Source organism: Cinclus cinclus, chromosome 2 (assembly GCF_963662255.1).
Source record: "Cinclus cinclus chromosome 2, bCinCin1.1, whole genome shotgun sequence".
Classification (NCBI taxonomy): domain Eukaryota; kingdom Metazoa; phylum Chordata; class Aves; order Passeriformes; family Cinclidae; genus Cinclus; species Cinclus cinclus.
The window spans coordinates 14,767,216-14,785,172 of NC_085047.1; the positions used below are offsets into that span (position 1 = coordinate 14,767,216).

The 17,957-nt window shown below is 40.1% G+C and overlaps 1 protein-coding gene across 1 annotated transcript; it reads left to right on the plus strand.

Moving 5' to 3' along the window:
• The first annotated feature begins 623 nt into the window (after positions 1–623).
• On the plus strand, positions 624–15,611 carry JAM2 (junctional adhesion molecule 2). Its single transcript, XM_062510800.1, has 10 exons — positions 624–798; positions 1,569–1,634; positions 4,356–4,469; positions 5,946–6,098; positions 8,810–9,015; positions 11,184–11,286; positions 12,736–12,843; positions 13,814–13,829; positions 14,587–14,620; positions 15,579–15,611. The coding sequence occupies exons 1-10, from the start codon at positions 624–626 to the stop codon at positions 15,609–15,611; spliced, it is 1,008 nt and encodes a 335-aa protein (XP_062366784.1).
• The last annotated feature ends 2,346 nt before the right edge of the window (positions 15,612–17,957 follow it).

The window sequence follows — 17,957 nt, forward strand, 5'->3', positions numbered from 1 at the left end:
ATATTGTTTGAAATTACCAGAGGTGTGGGGGGAGAGGCTGTGCAAGTGTTACCTGCAGGAGGCAGCTAGGAGAAGATGGAAAGGCCTGTTTCTCAGAAGGCTTTGCCTGGCAGCCATCTCACATCTCACATACAATAGGCAGTCAGTAGGAGACCACTAAGGACAGTGACCTCCAGAGAGGTTCTCCAATCAGCTGGTGAAAGCAAAAAGGACTGCAGTGGAATTTTGGACTGGGCTAACAATCTTCTGTCAGCATTGCAGACCTTGGGAGGAGCCAGGGGGTATGAAAGTAACCGTGGCACAAGCTTCAGAGCTTTTTGTCATTTTGCCCTGACTGGTTCTTTTGCCCCTGTTTTTGCCTTCACTGGCCCTTGCTTGCCCTCACTCTCTTGCTCTCCCTCTCCCTGGCTGGACACTTGCTGACCACTTCCAGTGTCCTGCCCTACCACTCCATCTCCTTCACATGCTCCAGCTGTCACCTATCCTCCCTACCTGCATTCCTCCCTACCTGCATTCCTGCCCAATGCCCTTTTTGCTTCGTCTCCCTGCCTGCCTTGCTCCTGCCTGAGCCACCTGCTTCCAGCTGTGCCTTGCTGATCCAGCCTGTCCCCACCATCTCCACCATGACCCTCTCCAGGGCTCTGCACCTCCTTCCCAAGTACCCGCTCTCCTGGTGTCTGGCTGCCCGCTGGTGCAGGAGCTCTGCCTTTGCTCCAAGAGCTGCAAAGGCTCTCCTGGCAGGGCACGTGTTCACACCTCCTGCCAGCTGTGTCGACTGCACACTCTGGAGTTCCGATGGTAACACCCCTTTTTCCTCTCCGTCGTCCCCTCTCTCTTTCTCTGCCCATTCTTTTTCCTTCTCCTTGTTCCTTTTCTGTCCTTTCTATTCTTCCTTAGTAGGGCAACATCTTTTCCATCTTTCATTTACCAAGAAATTGTTCTCAGATATAATACTCGCCACGTTTCACTTAATTCCATCCTCAGCCATCTGTTTTAAAAGAACTCCCTTAGTGGAACATGACAATGAGATATCCAAGAGTGTATGGGGATTTTTTTTTCTCTCTGAGTTAAAACCAGCTAAATTTTGATTATCTTTCTTCCCATTTCAACAAGAATTTGAGATAATTGCCTGTTACTGTACGTGATTTTTACCCTGTAGAATCTGTAAGTGGTATTCTTCAGCAAACATGCATGCCTTGTAATAAGAATGTAGTGAAAAATACACTTATGGATTAATAGATGTCTCCCCAGTTACAAACAGACTGAGACATTACCCCAGTATAAAACATTTACTGTTTATATGGAACGTCTTACATGTAAATATCATTATGCTGTTGTAAAAAAGAAATATTACTTATTTTTTACAGATGCCAGAGCCTGGAGAAAAAATATGAACTGTTCAAAGCCAGCCCTGTTCTAGCTCTTAGTTTGTACTCTTTCTCATCGGCAATGTCTAACTTGTACAGTGTGAGGAGGTCTCAAAAATACTGCTTGTAGCTGCTGAAGTACATATACAATCACAAATGTTTATTGCTGAATTGTCTTTTTTTTTTGCTGTCCCCTTGCAGATCCTGATGTGTCTGGAATCTCCATTGAAACTGATATCAAAAATGTAAAAGCAGAAGAGTTTAAGGGTACAGTATGAGCAATGTTGTGATAATTTTTAATATATATACAATACATGCAAACTACATACAGAGAAGCTGTGCAGCTATTGAGGTTGTCTTCCTCTTTCCTGAGGGGCCTTTTGCCTACTCTCTCCACTTTTTCTGTTTATCTTGGTCTTATTCCCTTTTTCTCTTACTCGAGGTGGGGTTGAACTAGGTGCTCCCCAGCGATCTTTTTCAACCTCACCTGCTCTATGGTTCTATGACTTGCTTGTCAGTCCTGTAGCTTCAGCCTGGTTTCGTTCCACACTATATTACGGGAGCTGATGGAAAAGAGAAACATTGAGTATCTTACAAGACAGAAAAGTGAGGAACTAGAGAGAACAAATATAAGATAGCTAATTATAAGTAACAATAATTTAATGGCTATCTACATAGTTATATATGTATATGTCATATATAAGATGGCAAATTATTTCCAATAATGGGGTGGAGAACTTAGAGAGGCAAAGAGGAAAATTTGTTTGCTGGGTAAATGAGAAAGGGGTATACTGTAGTGTGAGGTTTGTGGGTTATGTGGGTTTGTTTTTTGAATTTGGAGTGGAGCAAGGTGGGACTTTGGGATTGAAATAAACTGATTTTTGAGCTTTAACCCTTATTCAGCTTCTTGAGGTAATAATCAAATATCTTAGAGGTCTCTAAAGCTGTCATCTGGACTTCTGTTACATATTCTCATGACAGAATACTTTTAGAGCTCAAGGCAGGCAAAAGCTGAGAGAAATGCTTCAGGTAATATTAAGGCTTGGTTAGGTTCTGTCTTTTTATATGGTGTATGGCTTGCATTTTGTTATTTTGTTATTTGTACATTGAATGAAATCAGTTTAGCACAGCCCAGATGCCAAGCCAAGCTCTCCATGTGTAGCAGCACTAAGGGATGGCAGGGCTGATAGATATAGTTATTCCACTGAGTGCTGCTGGTCTGGAATGCATTTTCCTTTTCTCCTCTAACTCCTGTTACGGTAGAGGAGGATGGTCAGGCACTGGAACAGGCTCCCCAGGGAAGTGATCTTGGCACCAAGCTCAAGGAGCGTCTCAGTGACACTCCCATTCATGGTTTAGTTTTAGGTAGTTCTGCAAGGAGCAGGGGGTTGGGCTCCCTTCTCCTTAGGGTTCCTTCCAATTTGAGATCTTCTATAATTCTACCAATGATAGCCTCCAGACCAGATGTAAATCCAAATGACACATTGTGCAGAACTCTCCAAGATTCCAGAGGGTGTTCCCTGCAGGCCTGGCAGTACCAGTGCTGGTGCACAGTATCCTGTGGGCCTGCCTTAATGCAAGTCAAGTACACCTGCTCTGGAAAATACCTCTCCCTGACTCCATTACTATGGGAAAAAGTGGGAGACAGGAGCTATAACTAAGGACGATTTTATTATGTTGTCTCTCTTCTGAGCACATTCCCTTTCTTCTATCCATTCCTTTTCTCCAAATAAGATTAGTGGGTGGGCATCAGTGCTAGGGGCTTTTTTCTGAAACAAGAACACATGGCATGCAAGGAAGGGGCAGCTCATTCAAGACAGAGGTGACTTGTTCAGCTGAGAACACTTCAGCTGAGCTGCCTCTGTGTCAGCTAACAGAGACCAGCTCATTTGACAAGCCAACTGTCACAGGGCCAGTAGCAAAAGCAAACTGAGCTTGAATGATGGGTTTTCTTTGTTAGAAGGATACAAAAACAAAATGGAAAGGAAACTAGCAAATCTTAAGATTCAGGAAGCCTCCACCCATACACTCAACCTGAAGTCAGGAACCTCAGACTTCCTGAGTGCACAGTATGTTTTTCAAAAAGGCCAGTGCATGTGTAACATGTTTCTGGCAAGGAATGCCCTCCTGCCTCAATTCTTCTTTCAAGTCTGGATATTTTTTCCCCTGAGATATCACCAAGGCTACCAGTCTGGGTTTTTGTTTCTTTTCAGAGCAGACCTAGGAAAACAGACCTGAAGGGTAAGGGAGTAGATCTGTCAATAGCTCTTAATTGTCTTCCAGCCCCATTTGTTTAGACTGGAAAGGAGGATGATGGTTGATTATGTTTGAGCTGTCCATGTTTGTGTCATGAAAGCTAGACCTTGTCAAAACTGTAAAGGCTTTTGCTCCAGATACTGTGGCCTATATTGGAAAATGAGCAGCTTACAGGTAACAAGGTCTATACTGCATTTGTTTTTTCAACTGTTTAATTTGTTTCTTTATTCTTTAACTGGAGTATTTTCCATCTCAATTAAGTTATACATTTAAACAGAAAAAATATTGATACTGAATTCAGAATGGTAATTCAATAAATAGTATGTTGATAACAGGGTCAGAGTGATCACCCCTTTTTAGGGGGGATCTGCTCAAAAATGTTTAAACTAAAATGAAGGTAGTAGTAAAGAATGTAATTGATTAATTAGATATTCCCATGTTGGATGGGGAAAGTAATAAACCCGATCCAGTACAGGAATATTTAATCCCCAGTATCTGAAATTTGACCCAAAGGCCACTGAAGTGCAGAAAAATTACTGGTTTCTTTTTCCCCACTGTATTTGTGTAAATCTGGAGAAGTGTCACTTTGAGAAGTAGATCTGGCAATTGCTGACTGTACAAGTTCTTTTAAAGGGGGGATATGAATTTCATGGAACCCGAATGTGTACCAACACAATACTAAAATCTCTAATTTTCCCTTTTGTCTTCTTTTTTTTTTTTTCTTTCCTGTAGAGGCTATTCTTAGTTGCAAACACAAATTTTCGAAAGGGATGAGTTTAAGAATAGAGTGGAAGAAAATCCAGCCTCAAGGAGTCTCATTTGTCTACTACAACAGTGAATTTACAGGTACAGCACTACAAGCAGAGGGTTTAACATGTCATTCTCTAGCACAGCTATTGACTCTTTCTTGGGGAACAACACCAAGAATACGACTGAACAAGAAGGCTCTTTACTGCTCATATAGAAGAGCTGAGAAAAAGAATTCTTCTCTGGGAAAAAAAAAAGGCATTTGTTTATAAAATTGTCAATTATTAGTTACCTTTTAATGAAATATAATAAAATTCAAGACCAAGAAAAGTGGTACTGTAGATTCCTTGGGATTTTTCAACGATAAAATTACATGTGGATGTAAACTCCCCTAAACTACTGCAGGCTCTGCACTCCTGTTTTGAAAAGAGGTTTCTGAAGCCTCCTGTAAAGCAGGAGGCTTGGATATGAATAATTCAGCATTTTTATATACATAAAATATAAACTCAGCGGTATATTTTAAATTATTTGTATTTGTTTCAGAAGCAGAACTTCTCTTTGCATGTTCTAAAAAGGACTTTCCTCAGCTTTGTGCGTTGGAGAATATATGGGTCTCTGTTATATTGTACACAAGAAATGGAGGTTGAGAAGTAAAATAAAAGCACAGAAACTTTGTTAGTTTGTAGAACTTGCAAAGTGTTGACCTTATTGATGAACTTGTTTTTTTTCTGCATATCTTTAATTTAGAGAAACACTGAAACTAGTGGTTGTGTGTGCATGTAACTTTTTATAGTAAGCTGTAGAATTAAAAAAACTTACTTGCAAGAAGTCTGATGGCACTATCTTTGCTATATCCATCAAGTTTTTCTTGCCAAGTTAAAAGGTCAAATACTCTGTTGTGGTCTCACTCACAACTTTTTCTTTAAGGTAATTAAGTTAGTGATTGCCATGTCTCCAGTGGAAAGGGATGTCTTTCAGTCACCTCACTACTCTAACACATATTTTCTTGAAACACCTGCAGAAAAATGCATTCCATCTTCCAACTGGATAATGTATGGTAGATGGAGGTTTTTTGAATTGAGGGTGGTTTTTTGGACTAAATGGAATGTTCATACTGTCTTGAGAAGGGGATTACATGTTGCTCTTTGCTGACAGGTAACTAACACTGAACAAATGAGCAATAGTTTCACGTACAATGTGATGTAAAATATCAATATATTGCACATTATTTCAGAATAAGCTAAGGAGCCATAGATATTTGCTTCAGACTGAAAGAGAGGAAATTTAGGTTAGATATATAGAGGAAATATACAAAGGAAATTCTTCCCTGTGAGGGTAGTGAGGCACTGGCACAGATTGCCCCGAGAAATCGTGGCTGCCCCATCCCTGGAAGTGTTCAAAGCCAGGTTGGATGGGGCTTGCAACAACCTGATCTAGTGGAAGGTGTCCCTGCCCATGGTAGTGGGGGTGGAACAAGATGATCTTCAAAGTCCCTTTTAATCCAAACCATTCTGTGATTCTACGATTCTATAAGCAAAGAGCAGAAACCTCTCTGTCTGTTCTTTCTCCCTAAAGGTGATCTTCGGGGCAGAGCAGAGATGCTGAATACAGGAATCCGAATTAGGAATGTGACAAGAAGGGATTCTGGGACCTACCGCTGTGAAATCAGTGCCAAGAGTGAAGAGGGGCAACACCTGGGAGAGGCTACTATAACTCTCACAGTATTGGGTAAATAAAACTTTATTACTTAGGCTATTTAAGGAAACTGGGTGATGGGGTGTTGGGACGTTGAAGGTAGGGTTGTCCACATAGTGTGTGACTGTGGGGTTTCTGGGTCTTCTTCGGGCTGTGTTTATAAACACACTTGCACATGAACATTCTACAGCACCACAAAACAGCTTGGTAAAAGTCGCACTTGCATTAGAAAGGGACATCTAGGGCTTTATTGTATCAAAGTGAGTTTCAGTTCTCAAAACTGAAATCGCTCAGTGACAGAGAATCTGGATAAGATGATCATGGTGTTTGGCACTGGAAAGTCAGCATCTGTCAACACTAATCAAATATTCATAAGTGAAAGTTTGTTCCAATATGCTACAGTCTCCTCCTGGTTTTGGAAGGAGAGAGTTTTTTTGTGCAATGACAGCCAGAGAGCTGGCAATCGGTGGACTTTATTTACAGGAGAAATGGTGGTTCCTGCTGGGGAGCAGTTGTTCTTTGTGGGTCTTGTTTTTCTTTCCCAGTTAGAGAATGGATGGAAAAGTGAATACTGAGCACATTGTTCTCATATTTGGTTTGGTATTTGTCCCACTGGATGAGTGGTAGAGGCCAATAGTTTTCCTTTTTTCAGCTATACAGGGACAAAGGAAAATACTTGCTTTTGTAGATTCTATATTTGTCCTATTAAAAGTCATAATAAATGATCTTTTATATATTAAGTCTCTAAGTTCTTCATAAAGGATGATAAATGCATGAACTTCTGATGAGCACCAACAACAAGGGAACCCCACTATTACTTCTTTCTTCTACTTTCTCAACAACTTATCTGTTTTTTTGTTTTGTTTTGTTTTGTTTTGTTTTTAATGTGGCTTCTTAATTTAAAATTGAAATCTTCAAGGCCAAAGCAGAAAGGGCGGGGAAGAGGAGGCATCTGTTGCTTACAAAACTTTTTGAAAATTAATGTGAATTAGTGTTTCACTTGGTTTTATTTCTGCTTTTTATCTTAAAATCAACCAAGCAAAACTATCAATACTAATTAAGGCATCAGTTGTTCTTTTAATGTCCCATGGATGCCTCTTCACCATTATTTTTCTGCTATATAATGTTAAGTACCAAAAAATAAAAAATTGTGTTTCTTTTCTGTTCATATATTAAAAATCAGAAAAGAGACATTCATCTTCATAGGAGAAGGAACAAACTGTTCCCCTGCATCTGTGTGGGGGAATGTTCATTTTTAATTTAAACTGGAATGTAGTAACCAATTGGTTTTGGTCGGTCCTCAGACTGGAGTTTACAAAGTGCCTATGATGGCTGCCAATGTCTCAGGTAATCTTTCTGACAATCACTTCTCAAAAATTGACTCCTTTTAATACAAAACCTCTTTTTTTCTTCTTCCTCACTTCAGTTTTTAAATACCAGGGCAGGAAAGGGGGCAATTGCTGAACTACAGATTTCAAGTTAGCCCATCTCTGAACAAGAGGTTCCATACAAGAAAAGAAGTGAAACAAACTCTCTGGGGTTGGATGGAAGTGCACAGATTGGAGACAGGATGACACAGCATATGGTGGGGGGGTGGCTGGCAGTAAGCACCTCTTTCATTTTTAGCAACTCATAAATTTTACTGTGCTCTCAGTAGCAGGATTGTGCCTTCTAGACCTTCTCCTGCACTTCATTTCATTGATGTGGTAGTTATCAAATGTGCACAGGTGCTTACCTCCTCACAATGACTGTCAGCCTGTTGTCATGTTGTCATGATCCCATTACTAATGTTCTTAGAAATGCCCCTGCCTGAGTTAAGGTGCAAACAAGACCATATGCCAGTGACAGCAGTATGAGGTTTATTTTATAGTAAATATATATGTGTGTGAGAGAGAGAAATAGAAAATAGGTGGGAGGGACAGAAAGAGAGTAACAGGGACAGAATAAGGAAAATACCACTCTGTGAATCCCAGTGATGTTTCATTGATCCTTTCCAGCTGGTCTTCTTGGTGGTGAAGGTCTCCCCTGAAAGCACAGAATCCAATGGGCCAATGTAGTTCAGGCTGGGTAGGAAAACCCAGGCACCTCCCTGGGGTGGCAGGGGCAGTTTGCCATTGTCTCTTACAGCAGACTTTGGGTTTGTTGCATCACGTGCAGTCCTGTGGTGCAAGGCTTCAGGAATGACTCTGGAGAGCACTTTGGGGGGGTCTTTGATGGATTAAGGCACCCCCTCAGCTGCTCCTCATGGTAATGTCCCATGGATGTGTCCTGTGGGGTTGGGGGTTCCACAGCTGGAGTGGTTTGTGTAAGGGAGGATGGGTGTTCACTGCCCCTGAAACATGCCAAAACTTCCTCTCCCCACCTTGGCTGGGGGGGAAATCTGTGTAAACCTGCCTCCAGCAAATGGGTCTGGAGGCTCTCACATGTCCCTCACCCCAAAGCAATCCAGAGATGATTCTTGGCATGGCTACTGAGTTTGGCTCACATTCTTTACCTTTTTGACCTGCTTGTTCCAGGTGATTGAAGAATGGGTTTTCCCTTTATCTAATCTCAGCAGTTTGACTTTCAGTCCAAAATCCCAGTCAGATATCTTCAGGGAAGCTTCTTTGCTTGTAACTTTCTTATAAAGTTTTTGTTGTAATGGGCAAAACTTTGTATCAGCGTTTGAGGCATGAACTATTTCAGTCTTTGACACATGTGGACAGTATAAGTACGTGTGTAACAAGTGCAATTTCACTGTCCAGTTGCTCCAACTACTCCAGTGTGTGAGGTGCCCAGCTCTGCCATGACAGGAACGGTTGTGCAGATGAGCTGCAAGGAAACTGAGGGCTCCCCTCCATCTGAGTACCAGTGGTACAAGAATGGTGTTCCCTTGCTGGAGAAGACAGGAACAGGCAGTGCTAGAGAAGCAAACATAACTTACACCATGAATAAAAAGTCTGGCACTCTGGTAAGTGTATAAACAATTCTGTCATAGGCACAGCTATCAAGGAGACCAAATTTACTGTTCAGTACAATGATTCACAGGAGTCTGAATCCAAAAATTCACAAGGTCTTTGTTGGAGGTCAATGTCATGCTGAAATGTGCTGAGAAATGTAGAAGTGACAGAAGAACTGTCTCAAACCAGTGAAAAACCATTGACATTGAGTGATACACACAAATTGGGTGAGGTGCAAGGCTGCAGTAGTGATAACTGAGAATCTAGAAATACATGACAAATTTTAATTTGTCAGCTGGTAAACTAGTGCCAGGTTGTCAGCTGGTAAACTAGTGCCAGGTGAGAATGAGGTTTCAGTATGGCAACAGAGCTATATTTGATAGAACCTTAAAATTTGGAATAGTAGCTTCATACCCTTCAGGGGGAGTGTAGCACTTAGGGCAGCACAGAATCTGTGCAATCCAGTGCCATTTACAAGTTCCCATCCAGGACTGGGACTGTAAGTAAGCTTAGTTCTTCGTTTTAGTTGTAGTTTGTTTTGTGGGTTATGATGTTGGTTTGGTTTTTTTTTTCTTTCCTTCAGAACTGGCTGTCTCTCTTTGAATCTTCCCCCATTAGCTGCTCTTTCAAAAGAACTTGATGCTACTTAGGGAGCTGAGATTTTTCTGGAGAGTTCTGAGAACACTACTCTTGTGTAAAATCAAACATAGAAACTGAAGTATGACTAAGCATTCAGATATTCTGAGGATCCTTCAACACATTACGGAAATCAGCTGGACTACTCAAACTTACTAATTACTTTTGAAAATATCAAAGTATGGCATGCATTAAAAACAAATAGTTAACAAGTCTAATGACTAAAAAATTAGAAACACTGGAATTGACATGAGGTCAGTCTCTAGCTGTCTCTGTTATGGATCAAGTGATAGCTTTAGACAAGCCCTGCCTTAGGTTTAGATTTTTGGCAGCAGCTCTATTTAGGTGACCTGCAACTAAATCAATTTGGCTCGCAAGTTCTTAAGAATGGACAGGTATAAAATGTGTTACTGAATTGGCAGAAGGTTAACAGACAAGAGGCCTTAAACAGTAACTTATTACACAGTATAAAATAAAATAACTGCTAGTAACTAACATAAAACAGTGCATGACATTAAGGTAGCTATATTATAGCTAGCATAGAAATAGTATAGATTAGGAGTCAGTGTAACTTACCACCAGACTGCTGATAGTGTACACAGAGTCCTTTCACTCAGCCCCCAGGAGAGTAACCACAAAGTGGCGTCCTGACTTTGGGGAAAACACCCCACATATTTCCAGGGAATGTGCAGAAGATTTCTGCTTTGTCAAAACATGGTATACCTTTCATAATTTGTAAAGTGACATGTATGTCAGTCAGAAATTCCAGATTTTCTTTCCATATCTGCTTTCACAGCAAGATGTTTACTGTCAGATGAAAGCATCAATCCCATAGTGATGAAATTATTCACTACAATACAAACTGTCCTGATTGAGTTACTTCACCAAGGCTCATGTGAGAGCAAGATGCTCTGAGTTATTACACCAACTAACAAGAAACAGATAAGCTCTTCTGTGGCAGGGGAGATGTCCTGCTACAGTCTCACTTCCTCATTTTAATTTTTACAGTAGTAGTATTTGATAAATACCATGGTTTAGCATTTCTCTGTTGGAAGAAGACATAAAGTGCATTTTTGGAGGGTTGAGAACCACCCAAACAACTCTACTTTTGAAAAATTTAAGCTTGCAATGCATTGGAAGTAGTATGTGTCAGGTTTTTTGAAGGAACAATTAATGGGGTTGTTTTGATAAAATGAACAAACTGTTTGATTGCAGGTATTCTAAAATAAGAGCACATTTTTAAAAGTAGACATTATTGGAAAGTTCTGATCCACTGAAAATTAATTTCCTTGTAGATACACTCCACTGAATTAAATGTCAATCTAAAGGAACTTCTTTGCAACAACAAGTAGAAGGACCAGGGAATTTGACTAGGGATATGTTACAAGGTTGAAATGGACTGGAATGTTTTACTTGCCATCAGGGTTTGTTTGGTTTCATTTGTTTAAAACAAACAAATCTACACATTGACATGTCTAAATTTCTATCCTACAGGAATTTTTTTTCCCTGTTCTGATAATGGTTTTGGACTCTTTCTTAACAGCTGTTTAATACAGTTACAAAGAATGACACGGGAGAGTATTTCTGTGAAGCCTCCAATGGGATTGGATTATCCCAGAAATGCTCAGTGAAGCGAATGCAAGTTGGTATGTGTTAAAGAAATGAATTGTGGAAAACAGTCTTGCAGTGGGATTGATGTAATTGCATAGTGCAACTAAGAAGCTAAGACCAGATGGAATTAAATCTTTTTATTTGGTTATGGCATTTGGGGGCAGGAGAAATAATACGTTCCTTATCCCAGTAATTAGCTTTACGATTGCTAAACACTGAACTTCACAGAAGAGCATCAGCCATATGAGAATGTTAATATTTCCAAATGCTTTTGTGGAAGTCTTACAGAAGAGCGTGCCAGTCCACTGGGGTGTTTTCTTTACATAAAGCCTCCCTTTTGGGATTCATTCATGGGAAATCTTAATGTAACAGCCTGTAATAACCCAAAATGCGTGAAGGTTTTTACTAAATATACAACTGGTTCTTGCAGATATCATGGGAAAGCAAGTGGTAAAGATTCCTAATAACTACTGCAGAGAATATCCTGTCCAAGTGTCCCGTAAAGCAGCACATGGAACTGCAGAGTTCCATACGGCGCTTTCTTGGAACTTACATGAAAATCATTGTGTCAGGGGTTTTAATGCATTCCTGGTAGATTATGACCAAATCTTCCTCAAGCTACTGAGAAAGAATTGCTGTGAAAATACACACCAAGTCTTAAATTGCTGTCAGCCTAAATTGCACAAAAATTGATAGTTTTGGAGTAAAAATGTCAACCATATATTAACATATGCTTGACGTTGAAAACCAAATAAGTAATTAGAAACATAACAAAGACCTATGAAAATATTCCTGCTTGATGATGATTTTGTTTTGTTTTGTTTTTAAATGGATGATAGTCTGAAGCTCTTAGTGATTGTATTAGGATATGGTTGTGGTCTTTGTCCTGGTTGAACTCAAAACACCATCTTCAAAATAAAAATGGCCAAATATTTCAGTAGCCTAGTGTAGAGTTTATTTTCAGGCAACTCAGCTTTATTGTGTTGTATTTTAAAAACCTCGCTATTTAAAAATTTTAAAAATCATTGCATTTCAAATAACTCATTTGAAGAGCTCTTTAGAAGTGGAACCCAATTGCCATCAGCTGTTTCAGTTGTGTTAAGCAAATTAACTATATGAAAAAATTTGCTTTAACACTTACAAAGATTTAAAGATATTTTTCCTCAGAGACTTATGACTTGGGTAATACTTATCTGGGGTAAGTATGATGAGGAGTATGTATCCCTTGGTCCTTCTTATTCTTTCCTTGCTTTTGACCCAAACTAACTAGTTGATGGGTACCAAGCACTTCTGTTAAAAGTGGGTGGGGCACATTAGAGCTTTTTTACTGGTTAAATAAATTTAAGTGTTAGTAATTAACTTCATGCATCTTGGACCAAAGACCACCTATAGATACAAAAAATGCCTGTGGTAATTAGGGAAAAATCCAGACAGTGGAAATTTTTTACCATTTAGAACATAGGACTTGTGCTTTATAATTACAGATGACCTTAATGTAAGCGCTATCATTGTGGCTGTAGTATTTGTGGCTCTGGTGATGGTACTGTGTGGCCTTGGAGTATTCTACGCCCAAAAAAAGGGCTACTTTGCAAGTAAGTAGAACAAAGTCACTCCTTCCTTGTGTCAAACAATGTCTTTATTTAGCAGAGTTTCCATAACACTCTTGCCTAGAGAAGTTGTGGATACCTCATCCCCAGAAGTGTTCAAGGGCAGGTTGGTGAAAGTTCTGAGCAACCTGATCTAGTGGAAGGTGTCCCTGCTCATGGAAGGGAGTTGGAACTAGGTGATCTTTAAGGTCCCTTCCTACCCAAACTGTTCCACAATTTTAGGTTTCTGATGACATGTCCTCCTTTCCATGAAGGTTTTAACTCCATGGTACTAAAGCTGGAGAGTATTAAAACAGGAACATTTTGTGCAGACATTTTTATTCTGCCAACATCTACTATAAAAGGTACTTTGAAAATGACATGGAGATGTATGTGCAGTTGATTAAGGCTACCAGACAACAACCTAGGGAAAGCAATGAGCTAGACTCTGGTTGCTGGAACCTCTCCACCCTAGTTTTGATAAGGCATGCCTAAGAAAGACAACATAAAAACAAATCAATTTTAGTCTACACTGCCTGATCAGCTAAGTTCTGATGAAAGGAAAACTAAATTAACTCTCTTCTTCCTCTGGGTCATGGAAAAAATTTGCTTTTAGGGATTGCTGCATAAAGCTTGACACCCAGCAACCTTTTCTGTAGCCTTTGCATTGGTACCTGTAGGGTTGAGCACAGCAGCAACGGATGCCAAACACAGGGATCTGAAAAGGTCAGCTGCCTGAAATTACCAGAGGCTACAGAGATGCTCGTTAGAGTTCACCTGGAGCTTCATTTGCCCTTGAAAGCAACCTAATCTTTCTTCTGCCTAAACTCACTACACCAAAAAGAGGCATTTGGTTCAGAAACTTCTAGAAATTGAAGAGCTGAATATTCTAGGAATAACTATTTCAAAGAACTTTAAATCAGCTAAGGAAACTGTTCTTGTGGTAATTCTTTTTCTTTCTTTCTTTCTTTTTCAGAGGAAAGCTCTTCCCAGTAAGTATCTTGACGCTAGTACATAAATCACTGCAAACTTCATTTACATTTCAGATGATTTAGTAACTGTAATGATTTTTTACAGTCTTTCTAACATGATTCTTGTGCAATAGCTTTCTTGACACTGAGATAAACCTGATCCTACACACTAACTGGTTTCATTATTAGAAACCATTGTGCTGGTTAGAAAGTGAATCATTACACTCCTGTGGTAAATACACAGAGATGTGTATTTTTACATAGTTATAGCTTACACCCCTAACTCAGCTATAGGCATTCATGTGTCTCCTCTTCAAACTAGACCAAAGACAATCAGAACCAAACTGAACTGCTCTCATATCCATATCTACAGGTTATTTCAGGAAGTGTTTTGTAAAAATATAACTGGTGGAAACTTTCTGACAGTGCCTGGTCTATTCCTTTGATATGTATTTATTTTGGTCATATTTCTTAGAGGCAAGTCAGAATTCCTCAAGTTATTTTAGTTCTGGCCATGAGCTAGACAAAAAGTGTAACTGGAAGACTTGAAAAGACAAGCTAGAGAAGGTGTTTGGCAGTGCTTTATGAGATAATGACTGATGTCTAAAATCATTCAATGGATTTGTTATTGTACGTTTTTTCTAAGAGGAGGGGGAAAAACCCTGAGGATTGCTGGAAATCTGGAAAAACGCATTCATGTATAAGGCTCCCAAAGGGGTAAACCCAACACTGGGAAAGTCGCTATTTAACCTATATTTCTTTCCTGCTCTGTTAACAGAAAGAAGACAAACTATCAATCTACAAGTGAAAAGGCAAGTCTTTTGTGTTCACTAGTTTGTTTTAAAAGATTTAGATATCTTCAGAGTTCCTTAGATCTGCAATATCTTTGCACATGTACACGAACTCCTCACTCTTGTCGTGCCATGCCTGGCACCAGTACCTGGAGACACTTTATCTCTGTCTGCATTTACAGCTTCCTATTGCACAGTCACAAGTGCCACACAACTACAGCACCTTGCTCCATACTTTGCATCTTCTTGTACATATTGATTAAATGAGACACAGTCCAAGACTGCAATGAGAGAAAGATTGGGCCCTAACTCTTCTAACAATAATGTGGGTCAAAAGACTTGACTATATATGGAAACTGAATGTACTGCTTCCACTCCCACTTCCTTGAGTGGGCTCAAGGTCTTTAACTACAACTACATCGCTCCAGCTTTTCAGATTGGTGCAAAAAGAATAGAGTTCTAAGTAAAACTTCAACTAGGAGTGACTTAATATCACTATTTACAGTTTAAGGACATTAGGAGTTTAAGTAGCATGAATAACACTGATGTAACCTTAAAAGATCCCTGAAACACCACCATTTCCTTAATCAAAACAAAACACACTGAATTGCGTAAGATTATTCCTTGACCTAGTATGTATGTATATAAGGAACTTCCTGAGACCAGCTACCTGTTTGCTCTGAATGAGAAGGATAAAGCTTTGAAAAGCTGTATTATCTGTTTATCATTATTAATGCACTCAAAAATCAGACACTGAATAGAGCTATTTGATCCTGTATTTATGAATAGGTTACTACTTCTGTGTAGAGTGCATTTTGTAGAACTCCTGTCCCAGAAAAGAATAAAGATTTAATAACAGTGCATCAGACACATTTCTTGACAAGCTGAATGACTTTGTTTCTGCTGAAATGTACACTAAATATTAACCTGCTTAAAATCTTTGAACTATCATTTACATTATCTTGTTTGCTTCATTTAGGATTTCAAGCATACCAAGTCCTTTGTTATTTAGAAGATTTCAGCCTCTGTGAGGGACATCAAATGACTACTTGTTATACAAAAGTATCAGTGTCCTGGTTTCAGCTGGGATAATTTTCTTCATAGTAGCTGTGTTTTGAATTTAATATGAGAATGAAGTTGGTAACACACTGATGTTTTAGTTGCTGCTGAATAGTGCTTATTCCAAGTCAAGGAGCCCTCAGATTCCCATGGTCTTCCAGTGAGGAGGTGCAAAAGAAGCGGGGACAGAGCACAGCTGGGACAGCTGATCTGAGCTGTCCAAAGGGATATGCATAGAATCACAGAATCATAGAATAAGCTGAATTGGAAGGGATCCATCAGGATAATGAAGTCCAACTCCTGGCCCTGCACAGAACACCCCAAAAATCACACCATGTGCCTGAGAACATTGTCCAAAGACTTCTGGAACTCAAGCAGGCTTGGTGCTTGGTGACCACCTCTACACCAGAACATCATGCCCAGTGGGGAATGGGGAAAAACTGGGGAAGCTGGCCAGGAGGAGTGAACTGCTGCTGGGGAACAGCTGGACATTGGTCAGTGGGTAGTAAGAAACTGTCGCGCATCACTTGTCTTTCTTGGGATTTACTCCTCTCTCATTTTTTGCTCTCTCTCTATGGTTGTTATTATTGTCATTATTATCTTATTTTATTTTGTTTCAATTATTAAACTGTTGTTCTCTCAACCTACTGGTTTTACTTTTCTTTCCCAGTTCTCCCACTGGGCTGGGGTGAGGACAGTGAGCAAGCAGCCATATGGGATGAGCAGTCCTTTTTGTCACCCAATGTGGGACTCAAAAGGTTGAGATAAAAACAGATCTGACTGAGCATGTTAAAACAAGTTTGTTATAAGCCTTCATTGTATTGGTTTAATAGCTGCTGGTCACCATATTGATTCATTTGCTCTAGGCCTGGGCTAAGGTTATCACTGTGTTGTTCCGTGTTGTACTGGCTTGTGATACGATAGAACGGCTGGTCATGAGCCTGCCTGGCGTGTGTGTCCCCACCGTCCTTTGGGAGCCATCTGGTGGAAACTATCCACAGTTACATCTACTGCCTTTCACCCTCAGAGAGCCAACCCATGGGAAAAACACCTTCCTTCCCCTCCAGGATGATTACAGTAGTATTTGAGAAATTTAAAGACTTGGCATATCCTGTAACTACCCTTGAAACCAACCTGATCCTTTTGGTAATAATCAGTATGTTGTTGGATATGGTGCAGGCCTTGTTTAGGGTTAAGAAAAGATCGGTGGCTACCACCAACACATACTGTGTCTATACAAACTTCAGTGACAGGCCAAAAAGAGGCAACCACTCAATCCTTACTCCTAAGTGAGCTGCAGGACACACATAAATATTTCAGTTGTTGTCCTGATGAGCATACTACCACCTGGGCTAATGGATTGGAATCAGAAGGTAGGAATCACTTTCTACGAAAGCTGGCATTGACAAGGTGATTGCAAGAGAGACACAAGTACTCAGCCTCTTGAATTGACTGTCAAGCCTGAAGGAAAGGTGTCCTTCCAACAAGAATGATGTTACATGTCACCAGGCAAGTGGAAAGATATCCAATACTCGAAGGGATTAGCTGTGCTAGAGATTATTTCAACAATACAAAGTTCCTCACAAATCCAAACCAATTCCTCTGCCCATGACCCATGTGGGGGAAGTTTGTAGAGCGTACCAAGAGCACACACCAACCCACTGGCAATGTTAATCTGGAAGGACATCATACCACCATCTGTGGATGCAGTGGCTTGCAATCTCTGGGAATTTGAAGACAACCTCTCTACTTCTCTCATCTCATCTGTGGAGAAACTTATCAGATAAACTGTCCAAGGAGTTTCAGCAGTTCAAAGAGGATATGTTCTATTCCCCACCGCTACAGACCCATGCTAATGACAGTAAATGTTGGCTGAAGAGGGAGGATATGGAAGGTAGACACCATGGGATACCCTGTAGGTTTAGCTGAGAGGCCATGGAGGGGGCATGAAGACTTGGGATGGAAGATCTACCTTGACCCTAGAGACATGGGTGTATGAATTGTAAGGAAAACAATCCCATATGGGGGTTCTTCCAGGAAAGCTGCTAGTCCTTGTCTCCAGTGGATGTTTTCCCAGGCAGAGTGGAAGGGCTGAATTTACTCCTGATCCTACGGAAAGAAATTCTAATCCATTTCTTCAAAAAGTAAGCTCTCTTAGATGTTGTGGGGTTTTTTTGAAAATAGATATTCCAAACTAGTCTGGTTGTAAGTCCTTTTTATCAAGTGACTCAGAAGAATGATTTCACATGGGGCCCTGAGCAACACCAAGCCTTTGAACAGATTAAACTAGAAGTACTTG